Raw genomic sequence first — 24,879 nt, 5'->3', positions numbered from 1 at the left:
CTCATTATCGGAGAAGGGCATTTAAGGTAGCCTCTCAACTATTGCTTAGCTTGTTAGTTGGGGTTATCCTTGTAGATCTCTGGACATTTCCCTAGTGCCAGATGGCTCCCTCTATTATGGTATCGCTTGTTTGCTCTCCTCTATTCTTCCCCTGACACGATCTTCTTGCTCTCTCATGTCCTTTCCTCCCCTCCTCCCCTTGCCTTTCTCCTAACTCCCTCTCCCCTCCCCCAATGCTCCCAATTAGAGCTCTTGTCCCTTTCCACTTCTCCAGGGGACCATGCACGTCTCTCTTAGAGTCCTCCTTGTTTCCTAGCTTCTATGGCAGTGTGGATTGTAGGCTGGTAATCCTTTGCTCTATGTCTAAAACCCATATATGAGTGAGTACATACCACTCTGTCTTTCTGTGACAGGGTTACCTCACTCAGAATGGTTTCTTCTAGTTCCATCCATTTGCCTGAGAATTTCAAGATTTTTTTTCCCACTGGGTAGTACTCCATTGTGTAAATGTACCACATTTTCTCCATCCATTCTTCAGTTGAGGAGTATCTAGGTTGCTTCCAGGTTTGGGATATTACAAATAATTCTGCTCTGAACATGGTTGAACATATGTCCTTGTTGTATGAATGTGCACCTTTGGGTATATGCCTAAGAGTGGAATTTCTGGATCTTGTGGTAGACTGATTGCCATTTTCCTGAGGAACTGCCATACTGATTTCTAAAGTGGCTGCATGAATTGGCACTCTCACCAGCAATGGAGAGTGTTCCCTTTTCTCCACATCCTCTCCAACACAGACTGTTATTGGTGTTTTTGATTTTAGCCATTCTGGCTGGTGTAAGATGGTATCTCAGAGTTGTTTTGATTTGCATTTCCCTGTGGTTAAGGATGTTGAGCACTTTCTTATGTGTCTTTTAGGCATTTTAGATTCCTCTATTGAGAACTCTCTATTTAGTTCTGTACCCCACATTTTAATTGGATTGTTTGGTGTTTTGGTGGCTACCTTCTTGAGTTCATTGTATATTTTGGAAATCAGCCTTCTGTCAGATGTGGGGGTCTTTCCCCATTCTGTGGGCTGCTGTTTTGTCTTGACAGTGTCCTTTGCCTTATAGAAGTGTCTCAGCTTCAGGGGGTCCCATTTATTAATTGTTGATCTTTGTGTTTGTGCTACTGGTGTTATGTTCAGGAAGTGGTCTCCTGTACCAATTTGTTCCAGGGTATCACCTACTTTCTCTTCTAAGCGGTTCAGTGTGGCTAGATTTATGTTGAAGTCTTTGATCTATTTGGATTTAAGTTTTGTGCAAGGTGATAGACATGGATCCATCTGCAGTTTTCTACATGCCAGCATCCAGTTATGCCAGCACCATTTGTTGAAGATGCTTTCTTTTTTCTATTGTATAATTTTAGCTTCTTTGTTAGGTGTTCCTACGTGTCTTGTTCCATATCAGGGTTTTCAGTTCAATTCCATTGGTCTACCGTCTATTTTTGTGCTAATACCAAGCTGTTTCCAGGACTATAGCTCTATAATAGAGCTTGAAGTCAGGGATAGTGAATACTCCAGAAGTTTCTTTATTGTACAGGGTTGTTTTGGCTATCCTGGGTCTTTAGTTTTTCCATATAAAGCTGAGAATTTTTCTTTCAAGATCTGTGAAGAATTGTGCTGGGATTTTGATGGGGATTGCATTGAATCTGTAGATTGCTTTTGGCAAGATTGCCATTTTTACTATGTTGATCCTACCTATCCAAGAGCATGGGATATCTTCCCATTTTTTGGTGTCTTCTTTAATTTCTTTCTTTAAAGACTCAAAGTTCTTGCTATACAGGTCTTTCCCTTTTTTGGTTAGTGTTACCCCAAGGCATTTTATGTTGTTTGTGGCAATTATAAAGGGTGATGTTTCTCTGATTTCTTTCTCAGCCCATTTTTGTCTGTATATAGTAGGGCTACTGATTTTTTTAGTTAATCTTGTATCCCAACACTTTTCTGAAGTGTTTATTAGCTGTAGGAGTTCCCTGGTAGAGTTTTTCATGTCACTTATGTAGACTGTATCATCTGCAAATAGTGAAAGTTTGACTTCTTCCTTTCCAATTTGTATCCCCTTGATCTCCTATTGTTGTCAAGTTCAATATTGAAGAGGTATGGAGAGAGTGGACAGCCTTGTCTTGTTCCTGATTTTAGAGAAATTGTGTTGAGTTTCTCTCCATTTAATTTGATATTGGTTGTTGTTTTATTGTATATTGCTTTTATTATGTTTAGGTATGTTCCTGTTATCCCTGGTCTCTCCAAGACCTTTATCATGAAGGGGTGTTGGACTTTGTCAAAGGCTTTTTCAGCATCTAGTGAGATGATCATGTGATTTTTCTTTTTCAGTTTGTTTATATGGTGGATTACATTGATGGATTTTCGTATGTTGAACCATCCCTGCATGCCTGGGATGAAGCCTACTTGATCATGGTATATAATTTTTCTGATGTATTCTTGGATTCGATTTGCCAGTATTTTATTGAGTATCATCAATGTTCATGAGGGATATTGGTCTGTAGTTTTCTTTCTTAGTTGTGTCTTTGTGTGGCTTGGGTACCAAGGTTATTGAAGCCTCATAAAAAGAATGTAGCAATAACCCTTCTGCTTCTATTGTGTGGAATACTTTGAGGAGAATTGGTATTAACTCTTCTTTGAATTTCTGGTAGAATTCTGCACTGAAGCCATCTAGCCCTTGGCTTTTGGTGGGGGGGTTGGGAGACTTTTGATGACTGCTTCTATTTCATTAGGGGTTATAGGTCTGTTTAAATTTGCTTATCTGTTGTATGCAATTTCAAAGTATGATCGGATGGTTCTCTGGATTTCTCAGTGTCCATTGTTATGTCCCCCTTTTCATTTCTGATTTTGTTAATTTGCATGTTCACTCTGTCGTTTGGTAAGTTTGGATAAAGGTTTTTCTATCTTGTTGATTTTCTCAAAGAACCATTTTTTGTTACATTGATTCTTTGTATTGTTTTCCTAGTTTCTATTTTATTGATTTCAGCCCTCAATTTGATTATTTTCTGGCATCTACTCCTCTGGGGTGAGTTTGCTTCTTTGTGTTCTATAGCTTTCAGTTGTGCTGTTAATTCTCTAGTGTGCCTATTCTCCGGTTTCTTCATGTGGGCACTCAGTGCTATGAATTTTCCTTTTAGCACTGCTTTCAAAGTGTCCCATAAGTTTGGGTATGCTGTGTCTTCATTTTCATTGAATTCTAGAAAGTCTTTAATTTCTTTTCTTATTTCTTCCTTGACCCAGGAATGGTGCAATTGCACATTGTTCAATTTCCATGAATTTGTAGGTTTTTCTGCAATTTATGTTGTTGAATTCTAACTTTAAAGCATGGTGGTCTGATAAGATACAGGGGGTTATTCCAATTTTTTGTACCTGATGAGGTTTGCTATGTTGCCAAGTATGTGGTCGATTTTAGAGAAGGTTCCATGTGGCACTGAGAAGAAGGTATATTCTTTTGTGTTTGGATGGAATGTTCTATAGATGTCTGTTAAACCCAATTGGATCATAACTTCTATTAGTTCCTTTGGCATTTTTTGTTTTTGTAAGTTTCTGTCCAGTGGTCCTGTCTAGTGGTGAAAGTGGGTGTTGAAGTCTCCCACTATATGTGAGGTTTAATGTGTGATTTGAGTTTTAGTAATGTTTCTTTTACGAATGTGGATGCCTTTGTATTTGGGAATAGATGTTCAGAATTGAGACTTCATCTTGATAGACTTCTCCTGTGTTGAATATAAAATGACCTCCTTCATCTCTTTTGATTTTAGTTTAAAGTCTAATTTGTTAGATATTAGGATTGCTACTCCTGCTTGTTTCTTGGGTCCATTTGATTGGAAAATCTTTTCCCAACCCTTAACTCTGAGGTACGTCCTGTCTTTGAAGTCGAGGTGTGTTTCTTGTATGCAGCAAAAGGATGGATTCTGTCTTCTTATCCATTCTGTTAGCTTATGTCTTTTTATAGGCGAGTTAAGACCATTAATATTGAGGGAAATTAATGACCATTGATTGTTCATTCTTGTTTGTTTTGTAAGGCAATTTTTAATGATGGGGAAGGACCTGGCCTGCTCTGGTTGGTACCACCTCTGGGCTGGTGGTTCTGGATTCTATAAATAAAGCAGGCTGAGAGAGCTATGAGAAACAAAGCAGTAAGCAACAATCCTCCATGGCCTCTGCTTAAGCTCCTGACTCCAAGATTCTGCCCTGCTTGAGTTCCTGACTTCCTTTGATGATGAACTGGGCTGTGGAAGTACAAGCTAAATAAACCCTTTCCTCCCCAAGTTGCTTTGGTCATGGTGTTTCATCATAGCAATAGTAACCCTAACTGAAACACATGGCTTACAAGAAAGTTGCATGTGTGTTTTATTCTTTCCTCCTCTATGGGTAAAAAATTGCCCCTTAGTTTTCTTTCAAGGTATCTTCTTTATCTTTGATTTTTCTGAAGTTGAGAAATAACATTCTGGTGTGATGTTTGGTATTCACTCTGCTTGGTGTGTTCTCTGTGTTTCCTGAACCTTTTATTTAATGCCTGCTTTAATCCAAAGGACGACTTTGCCATTTCTTTCAAGACTTTTCTGCTCTTCTGGTTTGCTTGTTTCCTCTTCTGTAGTCATGCAGATCTTCAACAACGTCGTCTTCATCTTCAACCTCATCTCTTCCTTCTCCCTCTTCCTCCTCCTCCTCCTCTTCCTTTTCCTCTCCTTCCTTTTCTTTTTCTCTTTCAGTTCCTGAGGTTTCTGCTGAATAACTGCATGCACAGAGGTTCTTTCTTCTCTTGGGCCTAGTCTAACAAGCCCATCCAAGGCGTTCTCCATTTCCCTTGCAGCGTTCTGTTTCCCAGCAGACACTTCTGGTCCTTCCCTGCAGTTGAAGTGTCTGTGGTGTTGCTTGGCTTTTCTTGCTTGCTACATATATTTTTAAATTCCTGGGCTAATGCCATCATCTCAGCTGTATCTGAGTCTGGTTCAAATGCTTGTGGAGTCTCTTCAAGTTGTGGTTTTGACCTTTTTATTTTGACCTGTAATGCTCTTGAGAGTTGACATGATTCATGGGGTAAAATAAATTTCTGTGAAGAGGCATTCAGTAATTCTGTGGTCAATGGGGAAGGCAAGAGATATTCAGTGGTTAGCTCTTAGACCTATAGAGAGCCTGAATCTCCAGATGGCAAATTTACCCATAATCCTCAGCTCTACCTCCATAGAGAGGGACTGACTAGCAAGCGTGGCAGGTATCAGGTCCTCACCATCTCCTATGTGGATGACTAATAAAACAAAGGCTAGAAGGACCTTCTCCTCAAATGTTTAGGCTTGGGGAAAATCCTAGCAGGTGGGATCTGGTAAGGTCATTTTTCTTAAGGGAAGACTTTATGATGAACAAAATGCTGTTTTTTTGTTTTTTGTTTTTTGTTTTTTTTTTTTTTTGCTTTTTTTTATTGGCCAGTCCTCTGAAATATTTCTCTTCAAAGCCCAACTAAATTTTTAAATAATTTTTAAGCTTACAGATTTCTGATCTGAACATTTTGTGTTTGTGTTTCTCGAGGACTGCAGCTGTGCTTCCAGTTTCTAAATGGACAGTTACTATCTAGTAGATTTGCCTTTGAATAGTTAGTCCCTGTGCTTCATGTAGTTGAGCCCTAAAGAATTCCAGGAGTGTTTTGTTATTGCTGCTGCTGCCTGCCTGCACCTGAGTCAGTTTGTTATAGCACTGGTATATTCTAGGTAAATATTCTACCACAGAGCTATATCCCTAATCTCCATGCTCTTTAATGTACTTTTTGTTTTGAGACAGGTTTCTTGTTAAGTTGTCCAGTCTGGCCTTAAACTTACTCTGTAGTCTAGAAAGGCCTTGAACTTAGGATCTTCTGGCCTCAGTGTCCCAGATACTGAGATTATTGGCCGTATACTACCAGATCTGTCACAGTTTTTGGCTTTTTATTTGGTTTTTCTTTATTGGATTATAGGGGTTAGATCAAAGTTACTAAACTTCAGGCTTTCTGGACACAAGACTAGAATCCCTGTGCTTCTTATTAGGCACCTAGGGAGGGGGGGGTGGCATTGTCTAGCGTCATGTGACAGTTTAGATACAAGCAGAGCCCCAGTCACAAAGCTTAGGAGTTTGCATTCTTTCCTCTCTGCCAAACACGTTAACACAGACAAGTGTTGATTTTATAGGCTGACAAGGTCACCTGATGACTTTGCTCAAGTATGATCAGTTTATGAACCTTTGAGAGATTCTGGAAAACGTGACATTAACAGTTAACCTGCTTGAGTGTATGTTTTCTTTGTCATCATTGAGGCCATATTCATTCATCTCAGCTTATGCCAAGGACTTGTCCTGTAACATCTTAACATAGACCTAAGGCTCCCTTGGAACATTTCCCTTTCTTCCCTTTGAGTTGGGTGGGAGTAGAACCTCTTGAAGGAGGGAAGTGGTCGCCCCTCGAAGGGTTAATGAGTAAACAGCCGTTTATCTCTGACACCATGGCAAAGACCCAAGGTTTCTTCCAGGGAAGCAGCTGATAACACACTTACTTCTGAAGAAAAGGAAACCAGTGCTTAGTACTGCTGTGTCCTGCATGCCTCAGTTAAAAATAAAACAAATGACATTTGTCTTAATGTTGCTAAAGTTGCATCTTCATTCCCCTGGGCCCTAAAATATCTCATTTTGTAGATATGGCCTGGATTATGAGTTGGCTCGTGTGGAGCAGAAGTCTCTCTCTGACCCCTGATTTCCAAAACCTCAAGAGAAGGCTTGGTCAGGTTCTGAACACTCTGGGCTTGGAGCCAATGCTTGGGTGACCGACCTAGCTTTGCAGCTGCAGTGGAAAGTTCTGCACTGCAGAAATTTTACAAAGACTAGAATTTAAAAGAAAAAAAAACTGTTTCATAACATGTAACTTCCAAAAGAGCCACATTAACCTCAACTTGCTTGATTCTGAGTGGATGTAACACAGCAGAGTACAGATTAAAGACACGTTCATTTCTATAATGAGAGGCAATCAGCATTAAGACGATACTATGGTAGTAAGGTGATGTGTACTTGGAATTCAAATGTTATGCTAATTACTTTAAGTCTCTCGCATTCTTTCTTCATATATCTTTAAGGGATCAGATATTTTTGAAATACCCGTGAAAGAATCTGGTCATCTTTGGTAGCACACCAACGTATAAATCATGGGCACTTGTCTACGCTTTGGTACAATAAAAATAAGCCCATTATCTTTGGCTTCCAAGCTTTTTGACTTGGGACTGAGGGTAGAGGTGAGCCCTTTGTCACTGAGCCCAGCCCAGCCCAGGCCTGCTGCCCAAACTTGGACTTGAAGATCATTGTCATTGACTGTTTTGTCACAGTCCTCTCTACACACATGCACGTGCACACATGCACACAGCACTTGCTTGTTCTTATACACACTAGTAATTCATATGCAGATGACACTTAGTGTGGGCATACTATTTTAAGGTACAGCTCCTTTAAAAAACTGTAAAGGTTTGTAGGCTGGTAATCCTTTACTCTATGTCTAAAATCCGCATAGGAGTTAGTACATACTATGTTTGTCTTTCTGTGACTGGGTTACCTCTCTCAGAATGGTTTCTTCTAGTTCCATCCATTTGCCTTTGAATTTCAATATTCCATTGTTTTCCCCCCACCACTGAGTAGTACTCTGTTGTGTAAATGTACCACATTTTCTGTATCCATTCTTCAGTTGAGGAGCATCTAGGTTTCTTCCAGGGTCTAGCCATTACAAATAATGCTGCTATGTACATAGTTGAACAGATGTCCTTGTTGTATTAATGTGCTTCTTTTGGGTATATGCCTAAGAGTGGAATTGCTGGATCTTGTTGTAGATTGATTCCCATTTTCCTGAGGAATCACCATACTGATATCCAAAGTGGCTGTACATGTTGGCACTCCCACCAGCAGTGGAGGAGTGTTCCCCTTTCTCCACATCCTCTCCAGCATAAACTATCATTGGTGTTATTGATTTTAGCCATTCTGACAGGAGTAAGATGGTATCTCAGAGTTGTTTTGATTTGCATTTCCCTGATGGCTAAGGATGTTGAGCACTTTCTTATGTGTCTTTCAGCCATTTTAGATTCCTCTATTGAGAACTGTCTATTTAGTTATGTACCCCACACAAGCTAGTAAACAAGGAAGACTCTGAGACATACTGGGTCCCCTGGAGAAGGGGAAAGGGACAAGATCTTCTGAGCAAATAAGGAGCATGGGGGAGGGGAGAGGGACCTAGGAGAATGAGAAGGAGAGAAGAGGAGGGGTGAGGAGGACATGATGGGGCAGGGAGGTTGAGTTGGGAGAAGAACAGAAGAGAGCAAGATAAGAGATAATAGAATAGAGGGAGACATTATAGGTTTACAGAGAAATCAGGTGCTAGGGAAAGGTCTGGAGAGCTACAAAGATGACCCCAACTAACAATCTAAGCAACAGAAGAGAGGCTACCTTAAATGCCCTCCCCTGATAATGAGATTGATGACTAACTTATATGCCATCCTAGAGCCTTCATCCAGCAGCTGGTGGAAGTAGAAGCAGACACCCACAGCTAAACACTGAACTGAACTGGAAACCAGTTGCTGAGAAGGAGGACTTATGAGTAAAGGGATCCATAGCAGGCTGGTGAAACCCACAGAAACAGCTGACCTGAATAAGGGAGAGAACTCTTGGTCTCCAGACTGATAGCTGGGAAACCAGCATGGGACTGATCCAGACCCCAAGAACGGGGGTGTCAGTGAGGAGATCTCGGAAATCTATGGGGCCCCTTGTAGTGGATCAGTACTTATCCCTAGCATAGGAGTGGGCTTTGGGAGCCCATTGCACATGGAGGGATACTCCCTCAGCCTAGACACAAGGGGGTGGGATATGACAGAGTTTGAAGATCCCTATGGAAGGCCTCACCCTCCCTGGGGAGCAGAAAGGGTTAATGGGGTGTTAGTGGGGGGTGGGTAGGGGAGGAGGAGAGGGAGAGGAACCTGGGATTGACATGTAAAATAATCTTCCTTCTAATTAAAATTTAAAAAATTAAATGTAAAGGTTAACTTATAATGACCTCTTAGGAGCCCAGTTCTAGCCTACTTATTTCCACTTGACTAGGGCTAAGGATTGACATGGCTTCCAAAGTGTGAATTGTCTAGACCCTTGTGAAGGACTGGAACAGTCTCGAAGTGGAGAATGTTAAAGGGACGATGGAGCAGACAGGGAAATGAGAGTGGATTTCCTCAGTCAAGCGTCCTTTTTCTGGACATGTGAGATGTTAAGCTTGAGGGACGAGCTGAAGTGGAGTTGAATGGCCATAGCTATTATTGTGAGTACACATTTGGGGAGCAGTTAAGCTGGACACAAATGTGTTATTTGAGGTTCTAAAATGGATCAGCTCACTTTTTTGTTTAGTGGGGAAATGATTGAAAAAGCCCTCTGTGTTCTTATATTTATTTGTAATGTATTTAATATTCTGTTTAACTCCATGAATGGCATTCCAAGGCAGCTGAAAATGCTTAGGCAAAGCTGGAATTGTGAGTGAGGCCCTTGCTCTGTGTGGGTCTAGGCAGATGGACACAAACTGAGTGAGTTCCTCATTCTAAGGAGTGAAACTCCCATCTTCCATCAAAACGTAGCTCATGTTTCTTCCTCTTCTCTCGGATTTAAGAATAAAGCACAAATCATTGGAATCCACTTAACTGTCCATCAACACACGAATGGATAATGGAAATTTCATATATAAGATATATTTATATGGAGAAGTGCTATTCAGGTCTGCAGAAAAATGAAATCACAAAATTCACAGGAAAATGAATGGACTTAGAATGTATAATATTAAGTGAAGTCACACAGTCTTAGAAAAAAAATAACTTCATGCTCTCCTTGTATACAGAATCTACCTAGCAATGTTTGTATAAATGTAAACAAATGTACCTGTGGGTGCAGTATAACATGAAGAAAAGGGAACAAGAAAGGCAAACATAAGGGATGAAGAGGATGAATGCAGGGTGTGGACACCGGTTATGAAAGGGTACAGGTTGTTTTCCTAGTTCTAATTCTGTCATAGAGTTTTCCATTCTGATTGTGTGTAAGTGAATGAAATGCATTCAATAATGAGAGTATAAAATCCAGTATGAAGCTGAAAAACTTCTGTTCCAAATGTTTAACTGTATTAAGTTGTATAGTCTTTGGGTCTGGTTAATTTCAGTGCATGATATTTTATTTGCAACTTTTAAAATATGTAATAAAATCTAAAATTAAAAATTATAAAAAAAGAATGTAGGAGAGAAAAATAGCTAGGCATGAAGGTGCATAAAATCTCTGGAGGCAGAGAAAGGGAGATCTCTGAGTTCAAGGCCAGCCTGGTTTACATAGTGAGACCTTGTTTCAAAACTAGAAAAATAAATGAACAAATGGCAATCACTACCTATCTAACTAGGAAGGGAGAAGGGAAAAAGGGGACTTTTAACCCGTTCCTAGAATACAAATGGTTTAATATGAAGCACACCTATACATTCATGTTGGGAGATAGTTTTAGCAGTTTTTGATCATATCGCAGTGAACTCTGCACTGTCATGATGGCGAACAGACCGGATGCACTGGGACATGAGGAATGGACTAACAGAACACAGTGCCTCTGGCCACTCCAGACTGCTCAGTGTCTCATGTGTCCTCAGGGTCTGAGGACCAGGGAAGTGTGCCTCTAAGGGAACTCCACTTTCCTCCAGGGCACCTTGCAGATTAGAAGGCCAGTGAACCTGAGCCATCCCTCGCCCCTGTTCACACAGAGTACAATACACAATTTTGTCTACCATCATCTGTGTGAGTCTTGATTCGCAAATAACATTCAAATGATTTTTCATGGTTTCCTTTTTCAGCTTTGATGTTGGGGTTTTTTCAACCTACAACCCGAAAATGCTGCTGGTTTTGTTCCTGTCAATGCTTTGTTTCAGTGTTTGTGTGAACCAAGACTCTGGTAAGAAGAAACAGAGATATTTTCTTTCCATAATTTTTTATGGTACTCAATAGCCAGTAAATGAATGTAGGCTGTTTAAGTTAGGATATTTGCTTCACATTGCTTGATTTCAATGGTAGTGAGGATGTGGGGGCAAGATTTTGCCTTTTTTGGTTTCCCTGTATTTAGAAATCCTGGGCTACTAATAAAAATATATGAAAACTATCATTCTGTCTCCTTGGGAATTCTGTTGTTAGATTAAGCACTGGAAAATTCAGAGTGTCTTTAATTGTCTTCCATGTATAGATTTAGCTGCAGCTGCAGGGTGTTGGACTGTTGCTTATAAAGGCGTGCTTGTGTTTACCCCGAGAGCTCCTAGCTGTCACTGTCAGTAATAGTGGTCCATAACTCATGTCCAGTGAAATGAAGTTCAAAACACCCTCTACTCCCTCTCTAGCCTGGTTAAGAAGTTGGTGTATATAGGCCAGCTCACATTCAGGAGCAGCTACACGGGCTTTTATAGCTTTTCCTAGGATTCTAACCTTGAAACAAGTTTAGTGGAGATAAATTGACTTTGTGCCTCAAAAAAAAAATCATCATTTTATGTCTTTCTGAGCCTTAAGCTTTGAAAGAAGAGTCCATCCCCATCCCCCAACCATAATTTCATGGCATAGACATGATAAAGGTCTTGGAACTGCCATATTGCTAATCAGCCACACGTCTTTCTTCCACATGATGCAGGAGCTTCTGCAGGGGTAGAAAGGGTCATACATCCAGAGAACCCTGCTCAGGATGGCTTGATGTGTGATCAAGGGTAGAGTCTCAGATTGAGGTCACTTAAAGGACAAGAAAGGACCAGTTGATTTGGTCAGATGCTCACAGAGACTGAATGATGGAGGCTAGGGCTAGTCTCCTAGCAATGGAAGAAAAGAAATAAGAGTTAAGACTTGATAGCAATTTGTCTAGTAATCATTTGTGATGAAATCTTAAAGCGAGGAGGTAGCCTGGGTATTTGCTAATGGAGCCTCCTTATTTTAAAGTAGAGGAGACTGAAGCTGTCGCATATTGAATGGCTTGACAATGCTCACAGAATTAGCTGATGATAGGCTGGCTTCCTATCACTTAATCCAACTGCACAGCGTTTTCTCAGATAACACACACACATACCTTGCCTGTCTGCTTTTATGATAAAGTAGTGAAAGTTCAGAGATAATATATCTATATATTTATATATGTAGACACATACATACATAAACTATTTCTACATATTTGATTTCATTGTATATTATAATGATAGTACATAATATGTGTATATATAATACTAAAGTCCTAAACAGCTAGCAAACAAATTGTTAAAGGTTCAAAATGTTTTTATATTCCAACATAAAATATGTCTTTAGTTGAAATCAAGATTTTAGTTCCATTTCTCACCTCAAATTTTTTGCTGCTATCATATTTTGCATATGGGAAAATAAATTTATCAATCATAGTATTCATTCATATAACTTGCTAAATATATTACAAGTAACTTTCCCACGGATTAAGCCAATCCTGTGTATTTGTGATGTCTTAAACTTCATTGATTCAGCACTTTATAATACAAAGTGATATTTATAAATCAATCAGATAACCTAAGGCATTGACTAAGTGAGAATTGCAGTAAAAGACTTTCAGGTTTTGTCATTCAAACAATTTGAAGGAGTCTGACTCAAATAAAAACTTTCAGAATGTGTGTGTGTGTGTGTGTGTGTGTGTGTGTGTGTGTGTGTGTACAGTTGGCATTAAACGTGGGGGACAATTTCTAAAACTTTTCACTATGTTTACGACTTTATAGGCCCTGAGTATGCAGATGTGGTGTTTCTGGTGGACAGCTCTGATGACCTGGGGAGCAAGTCCTTCCCATTTGTGAAAAATTTCCTCAACAAGCTCATCAGCAGCCTCCCCATAGAGGCCGACAAGTACCGTGTGGCCCTGGCCCAGTACAGCGATGCTCTCCACAACGAGTTCCAGCTGGGCACCTTCAAGAGCAGGAACCCCATGCTGAACCACCTGAAGAAGAACTTGGGGTTCATCGGTGGGTCCCTGAAGATAGGCAACGCCCTGCAAGAGGCTCACAGGACCTACTTCTCTGCTCCCACAAATGGAAGAGACAGGAAACAGTTCCCCCCAATCCTGGTGGTGCTGGCTTCAGCCGAGTCTGAGGATGAGGTGGAAGAGGCTGCAAAGGCCCTGCGGGAAGATGGGGTGAAAATCATCTCAGTGGGGGTGCAGAAGGCATCGGAGGAAAACCTGAAGGCCATGGCCACATCCCAGTTCCATTTCACCCTCAGGACCGCCAGAGACCTCAGTGCGTTTGCCCCAAACATGACGCAGATCATCAAGGACGTAACTAAGCACAGGGAAGGAATGGCTGATGACATTATTGTAGAAGGTGGGTGTCCCAATTTGCTTTATGTTGCTGTGATAAAACACTGACGAAAAGCAACTTGGAGAGGAAGGGTTCATTTTAGTTCACAGGCTTATAGTCCATTGTGGAGGGATACCAGGACGGACGGTCAATCAAGAACTGAAGTAGAGACCGCAGAGGGACACAGCTTGCTAGCTTGCTCTCGCTGGCTCACTCATCTACCCTTCATATTTACCCCCACCTGCCTAGGGATGGTGCCTCCCACAGTGGGCTGGGCCCTCCTACATCAATTAGCAATCGAGAGAATGCTTCATCATAGACATGCCCACAGGCCAATCTGAGAGAGGCAGTCTCCTAAGCATGTCAAATTGAAAACAAACTTAACTGGGACAGTGGGCTGAGGCTGCATGCATAGGATCAATGTCAAATGATTTTCAAAACAAGCCAACGTAGGAAGAGGATTAAAATCCTGCAAATGCCCCTTTCCTCCAATGGGTGGCATTTGGAGGTATTAAATATAAGATCCAGCAATTATGGCCATTTTAAAAAAAGTAAATCCCACAGGCTTGGTTTTCTGTGGCTTATTTAGCCCCGGACCATTTAAAATTCTGCATCACCCATTCCTTGCCACCCAGATTCCCACTCATGCACCTCCTGGGTTGTTCTTACTGTGGTTCCATTACTGGCTCACCAAAAACAAATTTGCTCCTGGGGGAACCTTCCGCTTCTGAAACCACATAATGAAACAAATGCCAAGGCTAACGACAGCCTCTGATTATCCAAATCCTGTACTGAAGCACAGGAGTAAAATGATAGGGTCTGCCTCAGTGCCAGGCAGCCATGCGTAGCCAGAGCTGGATCAAGTCCCTTGATGTACACACCCCACATGGTCTATTCGGCTCTTTGATTTTTAATTGGCTTCTGAGTTGTTCCCAGTCTGCCCCTCCATTAAATCAATTTGAGATGACCTATTGATAATACAGCATGCTTTTTTTGGTGGTAACTTATGAAAGTATGAATCTTTACTACTAGTGTCTTTTCCAAATAATTGAAAATGCAAGTATGCGCATTATCATTCCTTTGCATTATTTAGGCTTGAGCTGTTGAGTATAATGGAGGTGATACACAAACGTTTTTCTCACTTAATAGCTAGTATTCATTGAATAAATCTTATGTGCCAGTCTCCATGCTAAGTATATCCCATTTAATACCTATGCCAACTCTATAAGGTAAACACTATATCTCAAAGCTGGGAGCTTAGCTGGGTTTCAGTCTTTGAACCTGGGTTCCTTTTATCTCAGCCTCACAATTATGGCATAGCTTCCTGAAGTACACAGCTGGCTTCTAGTGTGTGTCCTGCATATCTTATGATGCCCAACAGAAGTGCTGACCCTCCTGCTACAATTGTGCTCATTTCTCCCTTTCCCCGCACAGCTTGCCAAGGCCCTTCTGTAGCTGATGTCGTGTTCCTGTTGGATATGGCCATTAATGGCAGCCAGGAGAACCTTGACCATCTGAAAGCATTCCTGGAAGAAAGTGTCTCTGCCCTTGACATAAAGGAGAATTGTATGAGGGTTGGCCTGGTGGCCTACAGCAACGAGACAAGGGTGATCAGTTCCCTGAGCAAGGGTATCAATAAGACAAAGGTCCTACAGCACATACAGGACCTGTCTCCCCACATGGGGCAGGCTTACACCGGGGCTGCCCTCAGAAAAACCAGGAAGGAAGTCTTCATCGCACAGAGGGGCAGTCGGAAGAACCAGGGGGTGCCTCAGATTGCTGTACTGGTGACCCACAGAGCTTCAGAGGACAACGTGACCAAGGCTGCTGTCAACCTCCGGCGTGAGGGAGTGACCATCTTTACCATGGGCATAGAGGGGGCCAGCCCAGACCAACTGGCGAAAATCGCATCCCACCCTGCAGAACAATTTGCCTCCAAACTGGGCAACTTCTCTGAACTGGCCACCCACAACCAGACATTCCTGAAGAAACTGAGGAACCAAATCACACACACAGTCTCTGTCTTCTCAGAACGGACCCAGACCCTCAAATCTGGTAAAGCCTCACTGAGAGAAAGCCATTCTAGAGCCTCTTTCATCTCACCTTTTGAGTATTGTCTATGCAGAAAGAACTTGCAGGCTCTGAGGTGTGTGGGCAGAGTGAATTCCTAATTTTAAGTGTAGCTGGAGATAAGAAGTCCAGTTTGGAGGACACTAAAATCTACTGGAGTGTGAGCATGGGGAAGGCATTTCCTTTTGGTATGGCTTTAACTGGGCTGGTTACTTCATGTTCTGAAATCGTTTCCTTCTCCTCCCCTTTGCTAATTTTCATTTTTTGCCTCACCAGTTCCCCTAATCTTTCCTGTAATGTGTTCTTATTTACTTTTCTCTTCCTCTAACCCCAAGGCCAAATTAGAGAATAAATGGTCAACATGACTTATGTAGAAGAAAAATTAATTTAAGTAACAATCTATTGCCTGTAAGTTTAGAGAAAGAAGGGACTGTATTGATGTACACTGTTTTTTTTATACATATGTACATATGTACCCATGGATACTCTATAAATATTTCATATCTGTGTATATATAAGCATGTTTGTATATATTATGCAACAATTATTTATAGCTTCTTTATCACTGTGTCCCACACTCAAGGTCATTGACAACAGCCTTACTGGATCTCAGGACTAGGAGTGAGCAGGATGTAAACAGTTTTTTTGTAGATTCTAGGAAAGAGAACTCGCATGCTCGCAGTACCCTGTCACACACCATCTATTCCACAAAATGGCACTTTACTTGGAGTATGACTTACTAATGGAGAAAAGCAACTTGCAAAGAGCAATTTCTAGTTTTCTTATACCTACATTTATCCTTATCCATAGCAGAGAATTGGGGTTACAGTCTCAGACAGTTTGAAGCAACTCATTTCACCCAACTGATGCTGAGCCCCCATCCCCAAGCAAGGAAAACAAGTCTTTGATGCCCAGAAACCAGTCCCATCTTTCTTCTATAGGTGCTTATCCTTCCTATCTGCACTCTTTTCTCTTTTACATTTGCCCGGAATGCTACATTCAATCTTTTGGTTTTGTTTTAGCCTGTGTGGACACAGAAGAAGCAGATATCTATCTGCTCATTGATGGTTCGGGGAACACCCAGCCCACAGACTTCCATGAAATGAAGACCTTCCTGTCAGAGGTGGTGGGCATGTTCAACATTGCTCCCCACAAGGTACGGATTGGGGCCGTGCAGTACGCTGACACCTGGGACTTGGAATTTGGGATCGATAAATACACCAACAAGCCTGACTTGGGAAAGGCCATCGAGAACATCAGGCAGATGGGGGGGAACACCAACACAGGTGCAGCCCTGAACTTCACACTGAAGCTGCTGCAACAAGCAAAGAAGCAGCGAGGAAGCAAAGTGCCATGTCACCTTGTTGTTCTGACAAATGGCATGTCCCAGGACAGTGTCCTGGAGCCTGCTAACAGGCTGAGACAGGAAAACATCCGTGTTTATGCTATCGGAGTCAAGGAAGCCAACCAAACACAGCTGCGGGAGATTGCGGGAGAGGAAAAGCGAGTTTACTACGTGCATGAATTTGATGCCCTGAGAGACATAAGGAACCAGGTGGTTCAAGAGATCTGTGCGGAAGAAGGTAGGAGATGATGTGCCTTGACGTTCAGACAGCAGCTCACAAAGGGACACTGTTAGTTGGGGGTGACACACATTTCTAAGTTGAGTTTATTGGCCTGTGTGATTTTATTTTTCTCTCCAGAACAAAACAAAACTCCATGGTAGTGTAAGTTAACATCTGAAGAATGACAGAGGCATTTGGAGGGATTCTGTCTAATGAGGCCCTGTTGAGGATGTATGGATTAGGTGTCATGTGTATAATACAAAGGCATTCTGATTGTAGAGGAGCATGATCATATGATTGACATTTCATTTTAAAAATGAACTTGTATGAATTTCTCTGGAGCACTATACCAGTAACTTCCACTCGTGGGGTTTACTCTCTAAGGATATTTGGTAACTTGTAGAGACATTTTTAGTGTCCTAAGTAGGGAGTTTTCTTGGCATCTACTGAATGGATGAAGCCAAGATATTTGCTAGCCATCTTACAGATCAACATGGACACTATTACAGTAAAAATGACCTGGCCCTTGGTGGTGCTGATGTTGAGATCCTTAATTACCAAGGAATCTTGGCTTTTATTGCCTGCATTGCTTTATTTACCTAACTATCTTATGATGAACATACTGAGCTTAGACATAGAATTATCTGTGACTTGGGTTTTCCTATGAACTCTTAATATTCTTATATGCATCAATGCAAATAAACATCCCAGTTTCTCCCACACAGCCTGCAGAGACATGAAAGCAGACATCATGTTTCTGGTGGACAGTTCTGGCAGCATAGGACTTGAAAACTTCAGCAAGATGAAGACATTTATGAAGAACCTGGTGAGCAAATCCCAGATTGGGGCAGACCGCGTCCAAATTGGTGTGGTCCAGTTCAGCCATGAAAACAGGGAAGAGTTTCAGCTCAACACATTCATGTCCCAAAGTGACATTTCCAACGCCATCGACCAAATGTCTCACATTGGAGAAACAACGTTGACAGGCAGTGCCCTGACCTTTGTGTCCCAGTACTTTAGTCCCCACAAGGGGGCCCGGCCCAATGTCAGCAAGTTCCTCATTCTCATCACAGATGGCGAGGCTCAGGACATAGTGAGAGAACCAGCGGTAGCACTTCGGAATGAAGGTGTGATTATCTACTCCGTGGGAGTATTCGGCTCTAATGTCACCCAGCTGGAGGAGATCAGTGGGAAACCAGAGATGGTTTTCTATGTTGAGAACTTTGACATTCTGCAGCATATTGAAGATGACCTTGTTCTGGGAATATGCAGTCCCCGTGAAGGTAAGCATGTGCAGGGGAACTAAATAGAATTATATTCAGATGCTGTAAGCTTGTTAATCAAAATGTTTGTTTTTAGAGCTTTTTGACCTTTTTAGTTAAATGATAACAGCTGGATGTGGTGGCTCATGCTTGTAATTCCAGTATGCAAGCTGAGACAGGAAAATGGCCATGAGTTCAAGATCAGCTTGGGCTACATAATGAGTTTCAGGCTAGTCTGGAATACAGAGTAAGATCTTGACTCAATGTCCTCCACCCCCCAAAAAAAATAAATTCATAAAGGGATGATTTTGACCTGCCTAGCTTTCCCATTTGCAGATAAACAATAGTCTAATGTGATTAATTACTCCTTTAAGAAAAATATCACAAGGTTCCCGAGAAAGAGTGGGTTTGTCAAGAGTTCTTGTGGAAGTGGTCCGCTGAGGAAGTGTTTCTAGGAGGGGAGGAAGGAAAGCCAAACAGAGAAGGGTGGGACCTACACAAGGCAGCCCCTTCAGCTCTAAGTCTAGTTTAGCATGATCTCATGAGCAACGTAACATGAGTCCCACCACATGTTTGCCCAGCTTTCCAATGAGGGGCCCAACCTTCTATGTCCTGTGCCATTAGACCACACATGGGCTGTGGACACAGTTGGTAGAAGAACATAACCTCCTGAGCAGAAAGACGTGTTCGTCTTAGCATCTATTTGATGCTATAATATTGATCCTATAATATTGCAGAGTAATGGAAGTGGGCAAACCAAAGCTCTGGGGTAGAGTGGTAGAGCTCTCTCAAGGTCATGGACTGAACCCCAGCATCTCACCTCTACCCCCCCAAAAAAAAACTAACAGAAGACCAGTAAATATAAGTAGCTAAATTGTTCTGTGACCCCCTGGGTTTAATGACAGAAAGAAACATTATGAAAATTCACTCTGAAAAATATGTATTTTCAGACTTTTAAAGGAGAAGAGACATTGTCTTGTTATTCTAGCAACAGTTATGTTCAACTCCCACCATAGGGTTTGGTGGTTGTCATCCATGTTTGGTAGAAGGAGGCGTACATCTGGTTTTGTTCCCTGGCAATGTCATTCATAATAAGTCCAAGCTCTTTGAAGACCTCCAATGCTGAGCAAACTCTCCCCCCACCCCCGAGTTCCTGAGTAATCTAAGCAAGCTTCATAGCCAGCAGACAGCTGGAGGGACCCAGTTCTTCAGTGGAGTCAGCCTTTCTTGGGAATTTGAGTCTTGGCTCTGTACACAAGGCCTCCGGTCAGTGTTGAGTACATTGGCTCTTGTGTTTTCAACAGTCCACCACATGGCTGGCAAGTGGCTCACAAAAGATGGAAATGTGAAAGCCAGCTGGGCAGTGGGGGAGTGCTTTCTCACAGTTGTGTTTCTCGAGAATGGATGAGCTAACGAACATGTGGATTGTACTTTTCCTAAGACCCCAAGAGAAAGTGTGCTACCAACATCAAGACCACATCGGTGTCCCAGGACTCCACTTCTCCAGAAAGGAGGCACCAAGCACTAGAACTCCCAGTTGGATGTGCTCCTTTAGATGAGTTAAAGATTGGGACTTTCCTGGGCTTTGCCATAGCCCTGTCCTCAGGAGTAACAAGTTCACAGGAATGTCATATTAGGACAATGTACTTGAGCTAAATGAGAACTAGCCTACTTTCTATGATGAGTTCTAATAATGGAAATAAATATTTCAAGAAAATCAAAAAGGAAGAAAAGATAGACTCAGAAATCAGACACCATAGAACCATGATAAAAATGCAGTGTTCTTAAATTCTTTTCATTGTTTTGCATTTCCCCTTGGGATCCTAATAAAATCTCAAGACCCCTATAACTTAAAAATAAACTTGTATCAATGAAAGTATATGTGGAAGGGATCATTTATATGGGGAAATTGATATTTCGTATTTTAGTGTAAAGGTTAAGATTGTACTCCTGATGGTCTTGGTGGTTTGGGGATGGCCATTCCATCTCTGTAGTGTAGGTTTCACGCCACACTTGCCTTGCTCTAAAAGCTCACTGAGCATTGCAAAGTACTGGCAGCACAATAGTGCAGGTATCTCTTATCCAGAGAGCCGGTCATCTGATGCATAGCATGTTCCTACAGAGAGAAAACACCAGCCATGGAAACGGTAGTTGGAGAACCTCCCACACTGAATCTCAAATGTTTTCTTTTCAGAATGCAAGCGGATTGAAGTTTTGGATGTTGTGTTTGTCATCGATAGCTCTGGCAGCATCGACTATCAAGAATATAACATCATGAAGGACTTTATGATCAGCCTGGTGAAAAAAGCTGACGTGGGCAAGAATCAGGTCCGCTTTGGAGCTCTGAAGTATGCTGATGACCCGGAAGTGCTGTTTTATCTGGATGAGCTAGCCACAAAGTCGGAGGTGATTTCGGTGATCCAGAAGGACCAGCCCATGGGGGGTAACACTTACACTGCTGAGGCCCTGGCCTTCTCAGATCACATGTTCACCGAAGCCCGGGGCAGCCGTCTACACAAGGGAGTCCCCCAAGTCCTCATTGTGATCACTGATGGGGAATCTCATGATGCAGACAAGCTCAACGCCACTGCCAAGGCCCTGAGGGACAAAGGCATTCTCGTCCTGGCCGTGGGGATTGCTGGTGCCAATACCTGGGAGCTGCTAGCCATGGCAGGGTCAAGTGACAAGTATTATTTTGTAGAGACGTTTGGAGGCCTAAAGGGGATATTTTCGGACGTGTCAGCCAGTGTCTGTAACTCTTCAAAAGTCGGTAAGGCCTGTCAGTTAAATTTTCCCTAATTATTAAAAAGAGGGGCAAATAAGCAGGACACTAACCAGACACATTTGAGAGAGAACAAGGTTTCCTGGGAGGAGAGAAGGAACCAAAATTATGAAGTGGCTTTCCTACTTTACAAAATCTCAGAGTTTGACAGGCTTTCAAGGCATTTCATATATTCTCTTCCTCAAGAGAAAAACATTTGAAAATACTTCTACTTCCTCCCACCTGGACTCTTCTGACACTGGGAACTCTGCTGTTTTTGAGAAGAATATTTATTAAAACACAGGTTTTCTTAGATGTCTTTCTAGGAAGTCAAACTTTGCCCCCTTGTAAGGGCCATCATTCATTGTCTGAAGTTGTTTTCTCCTCTGGCCAAATATCCCTGGTTTCTTCTTGGTTTGGTTTACAGCCCAAGTTCACTGAAGAAGCAGACTTGGGTATTAAACACTCCAGTCCAGGCTCTGAGGGCTCCGTGACAGAGAACATGCGGCTTTCCTTTGCCCATCTTTCCACTGGGGCTGCTAGTAATGATATGACTGTGTGCATGTGTTTACATTCATTCATTCTTCATTCATGCAGCCATTATTTTGCACTTTTTATCTTGATAGGCATAGTGCAGCATAGGACTCACAGTCCTAGCACTTGGTAAGCTAAGGCACTTTGAGGCCATCCTAGGCTGCACTCTGAGTTCCAGGATAGGCCTGCTGTATCATGGGACCCTGCTCACCAACCACCCACCCCCCAAAAAAAGAGTGAAGGAAAGCCTTAGCCTTTTTCTCTAAGGTCTTTCTCAGAGACAGAATTTGCTTTTCAAAAAGGAAGACTAGTGGGTGGAAAAACATATAAGCAATTTTGTGCTCTAAAAATAAATAATAAAAAGAAAATGTTTTTATTAGATGAATTGCTGTTGGTCCACAATCCCAACATGTGGGTGCAGTTCTTTTTCAAAATTATTTAGCTTTTCTGGTTTTGTTTGTTTGTTTGTTTGTCGTGAGCTTTGCCTCCTTAGGATGTAGCCACTAGCTTTTCCTCTGGCAAACTAACAATATTTCTGTTTGTTATTAGGAACTGAGGACAAATCTTTGCTTCCTTGTTGGCGGATGCCTAAAATTTGATCTGTCCTTTTCCTATTCTCTGTGAAAGTCGATAACCGCATTTTTGGACTGAAACCTCCCCATTGAGCAAGAAGGGTTACTAGATATGAGTCTGAAGCAGAGGATATAATGAGCTCATCCTTCCTTGAAGGATCTACCTGCTGTGTCTGCTTCTCTCTCTCTCTCTGTCTCTCTGTCTCTCTCTCTCTCTCTCTCTCTCTCTCTCTCTCTCTCTCTCTCTCTCTCATTTGTAGGAGATCTGCCACCTTTAGCCTTTTCTGAGACTACACTGATAACTGGGTTGAGGCTTAGGACATGGCCAGAGAATAAGAACACCTACTGTACAAGCGTGGGAACCCGAGTTCACATCCCCAGCACCCATGCAAAAGCAGATTTTGTCTGTGGGCCTAGCTCCATGGGGGAGCTGAGACATGAGGGTCACCAGGGATCATTGGCTGCCAGCCTAGCTCCAGTTTCACTGAGACCCTGTCTTCAAGGATAAAGGTGGAAAGATTAAATCAGAACAGCTGATGTCCCCTTTGGCCTTCATGCATGGATATACAGACCTACACACCTATATACTAATGTACATACACCCTACACACACTTACATATAATTAAAAAAAATTAAGTTAAGCTAGGTCAGTGTTGAAAACCCTGGGAATTCAAGGAACTGACTGGGCTTAGCAGAAAGCTAACAGATACAGATAAGTGTATGCTAGACATAACTTACCTATTAGCAATGGCCTCTCTTGTTCTGTTTGTTTTGTATTTGTTATAATCATGCAAAGGAATAATCTCTGGCCATATTGCATTATGTGATCTAAACTATTTTTTCTTAAGTTGGTGTTTTTGCCTTCACTCACCAGAGAGAGGAGGCTGATAGAAGAGGAAAGTCAGATGGAGAGCAGAAAGCATACTTTTAACCATTTGCCCTAATAAACCAGAAAAAAAAATTTATTGGACCAACTGAACCAGAGAGGCCAAGTCAATAATACAGACCATCTGCTTCTATTTGAATCTCTGTGCAAATATGTGTTAATGTTGTTTGCTGTGCTACTACTGTCCCCGGCCTTCTGGAAAGGTTAGGCTAAGATTAGATGATGAGAGAAGCTTTCATGTAGCACTGTTGTCAGTTCTCTGGCATGTCAAGACAGAAAATGGCGCTAGACCAAAGGGACAGAGCCAAGAGAAACATGGAAAGGATGGGTTAGCGGTGCATGACTCCCGCTGCCTTTATGAAAGAATCATTTGTGTTTATTTATTCTGCAATTAATGTGACCACAACGTAACTTGAGATAAGAAAGCACTTTCAAAATACTCTTTTTGTGGAGCTGCAGATGTTTAGTTTCCTTCTGGCAGGTTAAAGAAAGAATGGTCTCCTAGTCTCATGTCCTTTCCTCTCTGTAGATTGTGAAATTGAAAAGGTTGACCTCGTTTTCCTCATGGATGGTTCAAACAGCATCCATCCGAATGACTTCCAGAAGATGAAGGAGTTTCTGGCATCAGTCGTTCAAGACTTTGATGTCAGCCTCAACAGAGTGCGCATAGGAGTGGCACAGTTCAGTGACAGCTACAGGTCAGAGTTTCTGCTGGGGGCGTTCACAGGGGAGAAGGAGATATCCACAAAGATTGAGAGCATCCAACAGATCTTTGGATACACCCACATTGGAGAAGCACTCAGGAAGGCGAGGTCCTACTTCCGGCCAGACAGGGGCAGCAGGATCAATGCAGGCACACCTCAGGTGCTGCTGGTCCTTACGGATGGCCAGTCCCAGGACGAGGTGGCTCAGGCTGCAGAGGAGCTGAGACACAAGGGTGTGGACATCTACTCAGTGGGCATCGGTGATGTAGATGATCAGCAGCTGATCCAGATCACAGGAACAGCAGAGAAGAAATTGACGGTCCATAACTTTGATGAGCTGAAAAAGGTGAAGAAAAGGATTGTTCGAAACATCTGTACCTCGGGCGGTGAGAGCAGTAAGTATTGAGTGAGTTCTTCATTTTGATTTCCCCCACCGTCTTCATTGACATTTTCCTCCAACTGTTTACGCCCCCCCGCCCCCCGGGCTGCTGGGAGAATTTAGATTTGTACCTCTGGATTTCAATTGGAACTTTTTCACAGTTATGAAGTATATGTATTTTGTGAGCCATGGAATAAGAAACAGGGTGTTAGATGGCCTGTGTCTTCTAGTCACACTGCCTCCCAGGGGGAACATGGCTCTTCTGTGAATAGAGATGCCTGAGTTCAGAAGGAGAGGCCATTGTTCACAATCCCACTGCCTTCTGAAGTTGCAGAATGTGTCACAGAGAAAATGAGCTGCCTGATGGGTTTTGGTTGCCTAGCAATAGGCCTACAGCGCAAGCGATGCTTCCATGTAGAGAACATCTCTAGGTCTATACCTTTACTATGAAAAATTTCCACAGAGGTTAATAAATATCTTCTTAGGAATGGCAGCTACATTTGGGGGCTGGTGAGTGCAGTCAGTGGAGTGTTTTCTATGCAATCATGAGGACTTGAGTTTGATCCCCAGGACCCATGTAAAACAGCCAGATAGGCCTGTAATCCCAGGCCTGTAGAGACTGTGACATGAGGATTCCTGGGGCTTGCTGGAAAACCAGCCTAGCCTAGTAAATTAGTTCCAGGCATTGTGGTACCCAACACATTGACACATGAGATTGAGCTCTGGCCTCCAGGTACATATGTAAATACACGCACAGACATACAGACACACAG

The 24,879-nt window shown here is 42.2% G+C and overlaps 1 protein-coding gene across 1 annotated transcript in view; it reads left to right on the top strand.

Moving 5' to 3' along the window:
- Positions 1-10,925: 10,925 nt before the first annotated feature.
- Col6a6 (collagen type VI alpha 6 chain) overlaps positions 10,926-24,879 on the top strand; it is a 96,467-nt gene continuing 82,513 nt past the window's right edge. The window contains exons 1-7 of the mRNA XM_035444234.1: positions 10,926-10,986; positions 12,800-13,396; positions 14,807-15,427; positions 16,465-17,025; positions 17,733-18,290; positions 20,464-21,039; positions 23,553-24,122. Coding sequence (XP_035300125.1) covers positions 10,926-10,986; positions 12,800-13,396; positions 14,807-15,427; positions 16,465-17,025; positions 17,733-18,290; positions 20,464-21,039; positions 23,553-24,122 — 3,544 coding nt within the window. The remainder of the gene's footprint in view (positions 10,987-12,799; positions 13,397-14,806; positions 15,428-16,464; positions 17,026-17,732; positions 18,291-20,463; positions 21,040-23,552; positions 24,123-24,879) is intronic.

This window comes from Cricetulus griseus, chromosome 4 (genome assembly GCF_003668045.3).
Source record: "Cricetulus griseus strain 17A/GY chromosome 4, alternate assembly CriGri-PICRH-1.0, whole genome shotgun sequence".
In the NCBI taxonomy this organism is placed as follows: domain Eukaryota; kingdom Metazoa; phylum Chordata; class Mammalia; order Rodentia; family Cricetidae; genus Cricetulus; species Cricetulus griseus.
This window is presented reverse-complemented; position numbering and strand designations above follow the sequence as displayed.